The 14,596-nt window shown below is 39.2% G+C and overlaps 1 protein-coding gene across 2 annotated transcripts in view; it reads right to left on the reverse strand.

Moving 5' to 3' along the window:
• Positions 1–261: 261 nt before the first annotated feature.
• The window catches only part of rcan2 (regulator of calcineurin 2), a 72,820-nt gene continuing 58,485 nt past the window's right edge, over positions 262–14,596 (reverse strand). For both annotated transcript variants that reach the window (XM_039692938.2, XM_039692939.2), the window contains 2 exons: positions 13,991–14,162; positions 262–2,770 (listed from right to left, as the gene is read on the reverse strand). In XM_039692938.2, coding sequence (XP_039548872.2) covers positions 2,616–2,770; positions 13,991–14,162 — 327 coding nt within the window. In that variant the 3' untranslated portion in view covers positions 262–2,615. The remainder of the gene's footprint in view (positions 2,771–13,990; positions 14,163–14,596) is intronic.

Here is a 14,596-nt window from a genome sequence, read left to right on the forward strand (position 1 = left end):
AAGTATGCTGTGTCATAACTACATCTCTGACGATTATAACAAACCAAACCGTTTAAAAATCGGTAGAAAATTGAGCAAGTTATGGTTATTTAAATAGTACATGTACCATTAACACAATGTTACGAGTGAGCGAGCTACCTGTGTCAAGATGGCGGACGCCAGGTGCAGTCGCGCAGACATCACACGTCATCACCGCGTTCCGTGAGATCTATCTATCTATCGTACTATCGTACAGTATAGTCATCAAAATTCACACCAGAGTTTTAAAACCAAACTTTTTTTTTAATACTAACAAAGAATCATCTCAACTACTTGTACATGGCTACCATGAATATTTGTACAAAAATGCAGTAAAAATATTGATTAATATATACAGATATGTCTCCTTAGTGTCGGCAGGCAGGACGCACATGTAGATGACAAGAACACCAATGGTCTTGCACGAGTACACAATACAGATATTGTTTTCCAACATCAGTGACACTAACTCCAGATCAAAGACTTTAAGAACAGAGATATTAATCATGTCTTCAGGAGTACATGACAAATAAAAGGAAATACAGTTACTGAATGATACTGTGTACAGTCATGTGAATAAGAAAGTGCAATACAGAACAATACAAAAATCTTAAATTACACGACAGTAAGGAAGGCTGGCAGCATGAGAGACTGCGATAGATTTTTGTAGATTATGGGAAGAGCTGATTGGCCAAGCAGGCAATAATGAATTGGAAGGGAAAGTCCAAGGCAGTGGACGGTTGGTATCGGTTTTGTTATATTGCTCTCGCCCCATTCGTTTGCACATGTATCGTATTGACGTGTTCTGATCCTATGCCTCTTATTTTCAGAGAAGCGGACCAGAGTGTGCACTGCTAACCTTGTGAGCGCTAAATCAAATAAGGCTTGAGGCTGCGGTAGCATATGGAGACATCTGTGTCACAATGCAGCCGGCAATGTCAAAAGAGAGCAGTAAGAACCCTGTTTCCAGAACAGCGAAGGAGTCACTGCTTCATTGGGATGGGGTGTATTACTTCTACATTCTTTTAGGCGAATGGACACAGACAGACAGCATTTGGACCAAGGAACAATCCAATTCAACAGGAAACATGGTAATATGAAAGCTGTGGCTACCCTTAACAGGCCGTGAACACTGAACAACAGATGTTTAAGCCTGATAACCTTCTTAAATGCACAACACACTCGTACAATAATACTTCACCGTAGGGTGTCAGTCAAGTATCACAGTAATGACACATCACAGTGTTGATATACTGTCCGGGACGGGTGTCATTTATAGTCTTGGAAGAAAAAATATAACCTTTATACCTTAACTAACTACTGTTTGTTTGCCGACTATTCAGGGTTGTATGGTTTGTGCATGCCTTTACGTTATGTACTATGGATACATAAATCAGTTTTTTTTTTGGTTAAATAATCCATAAATGAGTTAAGCACACCAAAAAGATATTGAATAGGATAAGAAAGGTCGGCTTCACCCTCATAACAATAGCTTTTTGTTACACACTGTGTAATAGCACTTGGAAGATCTGTCTCAATAGCGTCATACATGATTTCTTTGAAATGATTAGAAATGAAGTGAACAAAGTCTCACAAACTACGAGGAAATCTATGGTTTTGGACAACTACGATAAATTCTAGAAACAAGTAACCATGCATATTACAGACTTCATTAAATGACATCTGATTAGCCAGTGATGTCATCAAAACTGTAATGGGGGGGAAAAGCTCTTTAAGGTTTCCGTCTTACAAGGGGCACCAAACACGACGAATAAAAAAACAAAAAAGATTCATATTGAAGGAGCAACTCAGTTTCATTGAAAGGTGCATGGTATGAACAAAAAATTCAGCTTATTGTTCAGAATAGCATCGTTTTTCTGTAAGAACACTGTCGGCGAGACATGTAGACAATTATACATAGCGGGAAATAAAAACATATATTTTGCTACCAGAACATGCACTGGCCTGAAGGGAACTATTCCTGCAGTCTGCACTTTTTTGCAATGCACAAGTAAATCGTTTGCCGTTCTAGGATTATTTGACAGAAATTTGTTAGGCTAGATATATTTTTAAGGGTGCCACATGCAGCGCTGGTGTTTAGCCACATTTAGTGGCTTGCATGCCCTTATGAAGAACATACTATTATTAATGGCTTGCTGGGTACAAATGATGCATATTTGCTGTGCAAGAGCAAAGCCAAATGGCCAGCTATTAGCCAATAGGCACATCTGACACCATCACGTGCCACGGTCCAGTAGCCAATCAGAGACGTAGGTGAGAGCAGGGACAGGTACATGCTGCCTCTAACTGGTGATCAGATGACATTACAACAGAGTCAGATTGGGAAAGAGGGACAGAGAGCGGCCATATTGAACACAGAGTATTGCCAACATAAAAAAAAAAATAAAATAAAATAAAAAACTTGTGACAGCACATTGAGGATTTTATACATGTGTGTGCTGAACGAGAAACACAGGTCAGAGTCCCTCAGACCCTGGTTGTGTGTTTAACAAGGTTCTGAAGGAGGGTGGCCGAGATCCTGTGATGGAGATGGTGGAGGGGTCAAATCCTCCTGACTCTGTGTGGAGCTGTAGAGTTCAGTGTGAGACTGGCAGGTCTGGGCGCCGGGTCTGGATGATTTTTGGTTTAGGGTTGATCTTTGATTCCTCCTCCTCCTCCGTGTCACTGTCACAGACGTGGACCACCACACTGGGCGTAGACTCCGTGCCTGCGTGCAGCTCAAACTTCTCACCTGTGTGTGTAGAAGAGGAGAATCTGTCAGCTTGAGGGTTTGGAATAGGGCTGGCTGATATATCGAATACTTATAACATTTGGCCCCTATGGTAATGGTGCCCCAAAGCGGCCTGGTTACAAAATATCTTCAAAATATCGTTCTTTGTGTTCAGCACAACAAAGAAATATATACAGGTTTGGAACAACATGAGGGTGATTAAATTATGAGAGAATTTTCATTTTTGGTAGAACTATCCCTTTAAGATAGAAAGTTTTAAAGGAGTAGTTCACTTAAAAAAAAACTTTTCGCTTTTTCATTTAGCTAGATAAGACCCTTATTCATCCTCTGAAATCGTGTAAAGCCCTTTGAACAGTTTGCACTGAAACTATCGTTTGGATCTTGAACCGTTTGGTTCCCATTGAAGTGCATTATATAGAGAAAATCCTGGAATGTTTTCATCGAAAAACTTAAATTTCTTTTCAACTGAAGAAAGGAAGACTTTTTTTAACTACTCCTTTAACCTGTTAATTGAGTGTGTTTTTAACTTGGATGTAAGATTTGATGATTCATTCACCAAACCTTTGAATGGTATTGTAGGTATACATTGCTGTTTATTATTCTCATTCTCATTCAAAATATCAGATTTTAAATATAATTTTTGCATTAAACATTTTTTTCTTAAAATAAAGTTTTTGTACATAAAATGCTTATGCTGCATTCCATGCAACATAAAACTTAGATCCCTGGTTGTATCTCATGTCACATGGTAATGGTTAATGGTAAACAATCACTTTTAAGCAAATGCATTGCATTGACAAGTCAAATTTACTTCTGTGTGGTTTAAAAAAAAAACTGTTCAGCAAACATTTGCAGAGAGAGATGTGCATTTTTACTTGGTCATTTGAAAAACACATGTTAGCATCAGTGCTAATTTGGAATACATTATCCTGCAATATTAACAATGAGACCTAGAGGGCGCTCTCTCTCTCCAGATCTCAATGTGAGCATAGTGAGGATGTTTCAGGCTGGCTGTGAGTTCTGCGGTTTTGCCAGAGAATACCAGCAATGAACCATAGCAATACTCGCAGTAAACATACACCGAATGCACTGGGGAACAGTGTTATATATCCAATGCTAAAAATCCTTAACACTAAGTTACCAGAATGAGATCTGTTCACTTCACTCAGAAATCGCCAGAGCCCGTCAGTCAGAGCAGTCTGAGGGGGTTTCCACACTTCAGGTAATTAAAACTACAACCGCACACATTCACAAGAGATAAGCAGCTTTTCTGCATCTCTCCATCCCTGTTTCACGACGGCTAGATGAGGGTCAATATTTGAAACGTGTTAGACGAATTCACTCTATTGTGTTTGTTTACCAGATAGAACAGAACAGGCAGCTGAATCAAAGTTTACCAATGTGCCTTTGGGCGGTATGTGTGTGCAGTGCATTGTGGTCACCCAGAGGATCCAGCACACTCTAAAGACCCTCTCATCTTATGCTTTTCTAGAAGTCTCTGGCTAACATTGTCTTTCTTCCCCTTATGTTTTATGTGCTCATATTTCCTTGCGCACAAACAAACGCGAATCGCATCCAAAGTTTTAATCTTCTCACTATTTTGACCTAATTCAGTTACGCATCTTATGTTTTATTCATTCAAAACGCAGTCGTTCAAACAATGTTCCAACAAATTTACAATCCGTCGCCGCATTCCTCTTCTCCTGCACAGCCTCCTGAGGGCTCAGCTTCTCTCAGAAACCTGGGCATGACGTCAATGCTGCATATTGACGTCAAGGGTCAGACAGTCGAAGACAGAAAGAGCAAGCAATCAAGCTTGTTACCGCTGAGATGAAACTTTAAAGGCTTCCTAGGCCGTTAGAAACCCTACAAGGGGATAAAAACGCAAGGTTGTTCGGTGTTTGTGGTGATGTTACTTCGCTGTCCCTCATAAAGCAGGAAGAGCTGCTAAAAACAAGTCTTTATTAAATCAGCAGTGATTTCATTGGCATGCGGAGCACATCTCTCCAGCTCTATCCTCCGCCACTTATCAAGAGCTGTGTGTGTGTATGACAGGCGTGCACCATTGAGAAGAGAGAGGTGGTGAGCGTGTGTGGCTGCAGAAAGGCCAGATGGATTTCGTCTGGTTAGTATAGGTTCAGTGGGCCGGCACAGGGTATTTTTAGAGCATTCTTTGGAAAGAGGGGGCAAAACACTTCACTTCCGTTCATCCTTTTAAAGTCCTCCTCTCCAAAAACACAAATGACAATTTCTGCATTCCTAAGCAACCGTCCTTAAAATAAACCCCCTCTTCTGATTGAAAAAAATTAACCCTTTATACAAGAAAACAGGACCAATCTGATAATCCCAGCTGCAGACTGAATAACAGCCTGTGAATGGATAATGACTCGTGCAAATTGCTGCGTTTTCGGTGTCAGCCATCTGCCAGCGTGATTGCAAATACCCTCAGATAAATAGTCAAAAGTGAGGAGCCGTGCTGTAGCGTGCTTTGATCCATTGACATTATTTCTGTTTCAAACCTCTACGGTGGCACTATGACCTTTCAGAGCGCTGGTACGTCCACCTGGGTTTCCGCATGGATTGATCAGCAGTGTCAGGGAAAAAAAGCAAAAACTGCACCTTTAGATTTTCACAGTGGCAGAACCCTCGGAGGAATACTTTTGAACACCTTTCGTGATGTAGACACTTATGATCAATAATGAATTAACATTGAACACACTACCGTTCAGAAGTTTTTAGTCTGTAATTTTTCATGTTTTTGAAATAAGTATCTTATGCTCCACATTTAGTTGATCAAAAATACTGTAAAACTAAAATTGTTTAATTTTTAGCAGCCATTACTCCAGTCTTACAAGTAACATTTATTATTATCATTGTTGAAAACATTTGTGCTGCTTAATATTTTTGTGAACATTATGATGCATTTTTGATCAAGCGAATGCATCCTCAAAGTATTTCTTTCTTTCTTTCTTTCTTTCTTTCTTTCTTTCTTTCTTTCTTTCTTTCTTTCTTTCTTTCTTTCTTTCTTTCTTTCTTTCCTTCCTTCCAAAAAAACAAAAAATCTTACCGACCCCAAACTTTGTAGTAAAACTTAAAGGAGTAGTTCACTTTTAAAAAACTTTTGCTGATAATTTACTCACCCCCATGTCATCCAATATATCCATATCTTTCTTTCTTCAGTCAAAAAGAAATTAAGGTTTTTGATGAAAACATTCCAGGATTTTTTGTTCTGTGATGCTCGTTCGTGACTCTCAAAATGAACAAATCTTTTTTCGAGTCATAACTCGAAGGGTCCTAGATAAGACCATTATTCATCGTCTGGTGTCGTTTAAAGCCCTTTGAAGCTGCACTGAAACTCTCATTTGGACCTTGAACTGTTTGGTTCCCATTGAAGTCCATTATATGGAGAAAATCCTGGAATGTTTTCATCAAAAACCTTTATTTCTTTTCGACTGAAGAAAGAAAGACGTGAACATCTTGGATGACATGGGGGTGAGTAAATTATCAGCAAAAGTTTTTTTAAAAGGGAAATACTCCTTTAACCACAATAAATGCTGTAAAAAGTGTAGTATGCATAACTAAAAGGGCTCTAAAAGCATAAAGTAAATATTCTTTAGCTCAGGATAGCCTGAAGTAAAGGATTTGGAATTGTGTGTGTCTCTCAGGGTGAATTCAGTGTTGCATCATTTTCATGCGTTCAGGTCTCTGCCATACATGCTCAAATTGTGTATGTCAATGTCTGTTATTTTTAGGGGACTGATAGGCCCCTGCCCCTCATTATAAAGAAACTATTGTGCATGACAGTTCTTAATGCATTTATGCTAATAAATAGACATATGCCACATAGTTTAAGATCTTAATCCAGTACAAATATAAAGCATATGCTCTCTAAGCCTCAGATCAGGTTCATAGGTGTTCAATTGAAAAGTTCTTGTGCTTTGTATAGCTATAAGAACCCTCTCTGGGCCCTGCACGCCCCACATGCTTGGCTCCAGGTCTGTTATCTAAGCGTCCACAGATGCAGCAGGAATATTTCATTAAGTGCTTTTGCTTTCTCAGGGTGAAGCGGCTGGGTATGTGCCTTGTAAACAGAGCAGGGAACAACAAAAGCCTTTTGCTTTAATGAGCCGGAGTGTGCGTGTATTGTAGTACTGTACAATTTCAGTGCGGGCCATGTGGAAAACACAGCCTCTCAGACACACACTTGTGTATGGAAACACGCGCTTAACAATGGAAAAAAAGCTTCCTTCCACAACAACCACAATCATTATTGCCATCCGACAGCAGTCTAACACAGGGCTGAATGGGCTGTTTGTTTAGCTTGCCACATGGTTCCACTTGAGTGCTGTGGATTGCTCACCAGTTTGTACCGTCTCCTCTGTTCCCTAATTGCCTTCAATTGCTATTAACATGCGCCGGCTTTGTGACCGGACAAGGTCAAAACTTTGAGGCACTGAAACGTCACTGAAGCGGCAAAACAGATCTCAGTCAACGTTATGTAAAATTAATATTGAAATTAGGACTGGCTACTGAATATTCATGAAATATTTGTGAAGATTTAGCTGCTAATATAAAATGTTTGCATGCCTTTTAATTGATAATTTAGTTTATTAAATAAAGACTCCAGATTCATTTAGCAAGCATGCTTTATCTTGCGTCTCTGCTTTAAACTTCAGTAGGAAACCGTTGAGGATAATTCTGATGAGTCATGAGTCAAAAATCTTCACTGAAGTCTCTAATAGTACAGTATATCAAAATATCTAGATAAATGTATCCCTTTTTCAGCTGCAACCAGGTGAAATGGGTATATTTGAATTGAATTATGCAATTCAGTGTGCCTTGTCTTTTCTCATGCACTGAATCTACTGTAGTGTAGGCCTTGTTTCATATGGTTCAATGCTGCGCTTTAGACTTCTTTGACAGGCAATTAAGTGGTAATAAATAATAATAATGTACTGTTCTCTAAATTCACTTTAAATGTTGTTGTTTAAAGACTTAAAGCAGAGGATTAGTTGTTAATTGTCGGAAGATGCCAGCTTGATCTCTGGAGTGTGATCTCCCGTCCTGTAATTCAGTTCAGATTGATTTTACGCAAGCATATACGTGATGCGTTATCCTCAGACAATTTATATTTGACACTTCTTTCATTTTAAATGTGATGGTATCTATCTAGAGAATGATGTTTATGTGTTGTTGTTAATATAAAAATCACTTTTATTTTGTATTTTGTCATGTACTATGTCCTATAAAACCTTTCCTACTCCACAAATGAAAGATATGGTTTCCATTAGCATAAAATCATCACAACCATAAGCATTTTATCGGCATTATGCAATAAGCAGAGATTAACAACAACAAAAAATATCTTTTTAGGACCAGCCTGTGGCTTCTTTTCTCACCCTAAACATGTGGAAAGCACATTTCTGATTGATTCACATCTCAGATCAGGCAGTGAAACCACTAGAAAAGTGAAGCTGTTTCAATGTACCGCTCTTGGATTATGCAACTCTGAATGACTCACTCAGCCATTGAGGGGATATGGCCACTTGATACAAATCTAGCACTGCTGTGTATGTTTATATGTGCAGTAGTAAGTGTTGTATGTGTCACTCTGATGTAAAACAGTGTGAAATGCATGCATTTTTCCATTGAGCAAGGTTTGGCTGGTTAGCATAAGCAGTTAGCCCCTGCTTTTTCCATTGCCATTTTTATTTAGATATAAATATAATAAATATAGATATAAATATAAAGATATGTAAAATCTTTTTATTATATAATTTCTTTCTGTGAAGTTGATGGTGAAAAGCTTGGGACTGTGCATATTATTGTGTTGCTATCAGTCATATATGAATGCATTTAAATAATTAATTATTTAAATTATTTATTACATTATTTAAAAAAAAAATGTAATTTGTTATTTAATTAAATAAAATGAATTAAATGTACATTTTAAATGAATCTTTTTGATCTCATGCTTTCAAAGCTAGCTCACTTTCGTTAGCCTCTCTGAAAATTGCCTACTCTACCTTTAAAGGAGTAGTTCACTTTAAAAAAAAAAAAACTTTTTCTTATAATTTACTCATCTCCATGTCATCCAAGATGTCCATGCCTTTCTTTCTTCAGTCAAAAAGAAATTAAGGTTTTTGATGAAAACATTCCAGGAATTTCTCCATATAATGGACTTCAATGGGGTCCAAACGGTTCAAGGTCCAAATGAGAGTTTCAGTGCAGCTTCAAAGGCTTTAAACGACACCAGACGATGAATAAAGACCTAATCAAGGACCCTTCGAGTCATGACTCAAAAAAAGATTTGTTCATTTTGTTTGAACAGGAGAGTCACGAACGCTCATCACAGAACAGAACAAGGTGAGTATTTGTGCTTATAAAACTTAAACGTTTTGATTTATTTTTTAAATGAGCGATTGTTTTGCTTGATAAGACACTTATTCATCGTCTGATGTCGTTTAAACCCCTTTGAAGCTGCACTGAAACTCTCATTTGGATCTTGAACTGTTTGGACCCCATTGAAGGCCATTATATGGAGAAAATCCTGGAATGTTTTAATCAAAAACCTTAATTTCTTTTCGACTGAAGAAAGAAAGACACGGAGATCTTGGATGACATGGGGGTGAGTAAATTATCAGCAAAAGTTTTTTTAAAAGTGGACTACTCCTTTAACAATATGTGAAGTACTAGTGTTGTAACACTCTGATAAGCTATGACTTATTTGTAGCTACATTACATAAATAATATAGGTTAAAACATCAGTTATACTTAAACACCCTCCGTAGTTATTTAGAAAGAGCCAGACAGAGAGAGATTTAGAATTCAGCAGGATGTTTTCACAGGATTTTGAAATTGATCCCTTGGGGGTTTGATGGATGAGAGTCCATAATGCCAGGCCCTGTTGCATAATTCAAATGTTCCTACTCCATAATCCCCAAACGCCTTTTACACTGTCAGCTAAAAATAGACCAAACAAACAGAGGGTGGCATTCAAAATTGACCTGGTTCCATAAGCGATGTACTGCCAACCAGAGCTTTTAAGCCGTCATACACTCACGTGCTCTACATGCTCTAAAGCTGTTTGGTTGCAAAACGAGGCAAAATGGACTGAATGTGCCGAGCAGCCGTTTAGACGAGAACACAAGACGATGATGCCCGAGCCTGGGAGGCAGATGGATCAGGCTGAGTGATATAATACTGACATATTTAGACGCGTTACGAGAAACCGCATGGCACTCTTATGGGTAAAAAAAAAAGTCTCTCAGATGGATTGTTTAATTTAAAACAGCTGTGAAAGTGACTGACAGTAATGATGTTGTGTTTTCGGCTTGATTTTGGAAAGATCTAATTCTGCAGATCAAGGCTGATGGATTCAAAGCGATTCAAAGCAATTCTTAACTGATGGCTGGGATTGTCTAGTATTCCTACGCTATCTCACGACCAATTCGTACAAGTGATTCAAAAGTGGCTAATTCGTACTAATTCATACGACCTCACTCGTACGAATTCGTACGATTTGTCTAAACCCACGTGACGGTTATGTTTAGGGGCGGGGTCAGGGGTAGGTCATTCGTATGAATTCATACGAATTGGCTAATTCGTAAAATATGTACGATGTAGTAAAATCGTACTAATTCGTACGAGTGAGGTCGTACGAATTGTTACGAATTAGCCACCTCGTAAAATTCGATCAATCAATGATGAGTCAATGATGGTAAGACCAAATCTGCAGAAAGCTGATGTCACTAACCCCGTAGGAATGTCATGTAGTCCATACCAGCCGTTTGTTGTAGTCCTTTTCTTTAAAAGCAAATAATGGTGATTCCATGAAATGGACTATGTGCACGTTAGCATATGCTAGTTCCGGCTGCGAAACCGATATGGGGTGTCTAGTTTCCGGTAGCCTGATGGACGTCGTAGAGGATGTATGTTTCTCCAGATGTCTTGAACATTTGCCGAATATTACAGTCGATTATGTTCATCGACTGGCTAATGATTTTCCTCCAGCTCCCCAGAGAAAGAGAGAAGGGGTTTAAATATTACATTTCTCAGTATTTGCATAATTTTGAAGGGAACGTTAAGTCACAACAACATCCATGCTCATGATCTCTGATCTCATGAAATTGCGTATGTATGACATGTATCACGTATTTTTGGCATCTCTTTTCAGCGTGTTTATGAATACCGTTGACTTAACGTTATTATTGTATATATATATATCCTACCATATAGGAAAAAATAAATATCGCTCCCCAGATGTAGATCTACATTTTGTTTTGTTTCGCTCGGACATTTGACGGCGTGTACATACGCGGTACATGTGGAATCACTCGGACATTAATGTTGCCATGCTACGTGCTCAAGCTATGCGAATTGGTAACTGTTATATCTCTCTATACATTATAAAATGCGAAATCATGCGTTAGAAAGTGCATTTTCCAGAACAGTTTGTGCTGGTCATTGTTTTGTTTATGATGTTCAGAGGCTATGTTGTTGACAACCACTATCTATATAGAATGTCATATAGATCAGTGTTGACAACCACTATACATGTCATACAGGGAGTAAAGGTATCCGACGTTGGTTCGTTCGTTATCAAGTTAGGCTGTTTAAAGGTGCAATGTGTAACAAAGTTGAGTATCTATTAACAGAAATGCAATATGACATCCATAACTATGTTTTCAGTGGTGTATAAAGAACTTACTTAATTAACCGTAATGTTTTTATTACCTTAGAATGAGACATTAATAGCTCCATAACCGCGGGAATCCCCTTCTATGAAGGTCGCCATGTTGTGACGTCATATTCCTACCGTAGCCGAATGTGAACAAACAGCGCTACAGAACGCGTTTCATCACTACCTTGAAAGAGAAGTAGCAGAAAGCTAGCCTTACACTCCGTGAGTAGTGATTTCCCAGATAGCAGACTGACATTGAATCAACGTGGAAATATGACATCGAAACAACGTTGATCTGACATTGTTTTGCTCATCGAATTAACGTTGAACCAACGTCAGATGCGTCATTCTTTCAAAACTAACGGAAAATCAACTTGAAATCAACGCGTTGTTTCAACGTTATGAAAGCAAACCAATTTTCGATTTCATTTAGCTTTGAAGAATGCCGCGTCTGACGTTGGTTCAACGTTAATTCGATGAGCAAATCAACGTTGTTTCAATGTCATGAGAGACGTCGTTTCCACGTTGATTCAATGTCAGTTTGCTATCTGGGTTTTCCCTTGTGAGTGGTGTAAAATATGTAGTTGGGATTGTTTCATGTAACTTAGTTCTCCCTCGCTGTGTTATGGGTTTGTTATGTTGGGGATAGATGTGCTGTTACGTTCGTGAGACAGCTGATGATTAGTATTCATGTCATTGACCGTAAAACAGTACGTTACAGGAATCACTAACCCGTCGATAGAGACTTTTACTAAAGTCTTTTATCACTAAAGTCGATCGCGAAGATTTTTCAAAATCAGAGAAAAAAAAGCCTATTGTGTGTAGTAAATAGTATCTATGGGATGCGGAGATGACATGATTGTAACAGCGCGCGCACTTCCGACCTTTGGACTCATGCAGACGCGTCCCAGCTCAGCCACAGTAACAGCTCATATTAGCCAGCTAAACTATTACTACCCTGTTAGAAAAAATATATAGCTGCTCCCTCGCTGTATTATGGGTTTGCTGCTACTACAGTATGTGGGGATAAATGTGCTGCTGGTTACGTTTGTGAGACAATCAGCTGATTAATATTATTTTATTAAATTATATATTAAAACCCTTGATCCTCACCTGACTATGGCTTTGTAAACAGTATTCATGATGTGGTTTATAATGGACTGTGGTACAGAAACAGTGACAATGTTACACACTCTTGGCTTACTCTGGCTATTCTCTGCTGTCTCAGCCGACGAGATGTTTGTCCCGTTTTAGCAACCGTAGCTTCTTCGAAAGGGAGGGGTGAGCAGTGGGCTGAGCCCTTAGTGCAAACCTGGTGCAAACTCGCAACCGAACCACTAGATGTCGCTAAAAATCACACATTGCTCCTTTAACACATATTAGGCTGTTCACACATATTTCTAAACAGGTCTCCCTTGCAAAATAGGTTCTAAACCCAGGGGCTTCTCCTGGTTAAAGGGTATAATATAATAAATAATTAGTAGCCTAAAAACTTCCTTCTAGTTGTCATGGATGCGCAACGCTCCACTCTGTATAGCGACTGCTTGGGTGCGGTGACAAAATGTGAAATATCGTTTACTTTTCACAATGCAGCAGCGCCTGGCTCCACCCAAATATGAGTGAAAACTGTGTTGGTTGACTTGACAATGAACAAACAAACATAGTTTTAGACAAATATATTTAGATAGCTAAGCTTTCGATAGCCGGTCCACTGATGTAGGATGTAAACAACGGCAACCGGAACCGAAGTACCCAACATCCGCCCTCAAGGCGGAAGTTAGCATTTTTCTCGTGCACAGAGTCAATTATCATTTCATCTCATACTGTAGTTCCACCACAGTGTTTTTTTGCGGACAACGGAAAGACAAAGGACAAAGATGTTATGGAAGAACAGTATCCATTTGTAATTTAATACATGATGCTATAAAAAAATCCACAGAAAATTCACGGTAGCTTGTTAATTGGGAACTGGAGATACACATTAATAGGAAAGAGACACTGAAAAAGGTCACCCAGAGGTGCTTCGTAATGTGCTTATTTACTCCGAGATGGCTGAGCTGTTCCCAGGAGAGCAAGGGCACTCACAGGCCCACTGTATGGAAGTGTGTGTGGTCCATACCAAACACAGCCTCCTGTCTGCATTGTCAAACACCCAGATAAACAGAAGCATCTATACGGCAGCTTTAATCAAAACACATTACAGCTCCACAAGCACTGACTACAGTAACTGCTCATCAGGGCACAGCGGGACTCGCGCGCACACACACCCTTGAAGGTCGGCTGAAGAACGCGCATTGATTAGGAGCAGGATGGTGGATGTACAGTAATCACCTGCACTGCAGTGAAGGGGACAATTTAAGACAACGGATCACCGAGTGAGTAATGGATGTGCTTGATTTGAGAGGATAAGGATTTGTAGCATGCTACGTGATATCTCAGTATGCAAGACTGTTCAGGTGTAGACCTTTCATACTAGCACATGATGCACAGAGATAATGATGCCTTAAAACAAAGATTGAGCGCGAGTTGTGACTGACCTGGGCCAAGCTTGGCAACTGCATACAGCAGGTCGTAGTTAATAACCGGTGTGGTCTCGTCAATCTGTTGCCAGCCGACTGGAGGTGAGCCAGGAGGGGAGATGAGGAACTGTTTCGAGGGCTGGGGAGGAGCCAGGTGCAAATTGTCTCCTTCGGATGCTGGTTTCTGCACCTGAGAGCCAGAGAGTGTGTTAGTCCAGCCAGGATTCAGTCGAACCCAGACCTGACTGGAGATCTAGCCAGATGTTTCTCAAGTAACTATTCACAAATATGTACTATATGTTTAAAATCTGAGAACATTATGCAAGAACAGCATTCTAAACAAAGATCTGGCAAAATCGAACAAGGGCCGCACTCCACATAACATTTATTCAATATATCTATCGTTAGTTCTATTGTTTTATCTGTTGCTCTATGGTTATATATCTATCTATCTATCTATCTATCTATCTATCTATCTATCTATCCATCCATCCATCCATCCATCGTTAGTTCTATTGTTTTATCTGTTGCTCTATGATTCTCCATCCATCCATCCATCCATCCATCCATCTATCTATTCTGTTGCTCTATGGTTCTCTATCCATCTATCTAGCTATCTATCCA

The sequence above is a fragment of the Pimephales promelas genome, chromosome 13, assembly GCF_988280905.1.
Source record: "Pimephales promelas chromosome 13, fPimPro1.hap1.1, whole genome shotgun sequence".
NCBI lineage: Eukaryota > Metazoa > Chordata > Actinopteri > Cypriniformes > Leuciscidae > Pimephales > Pimephales promelas.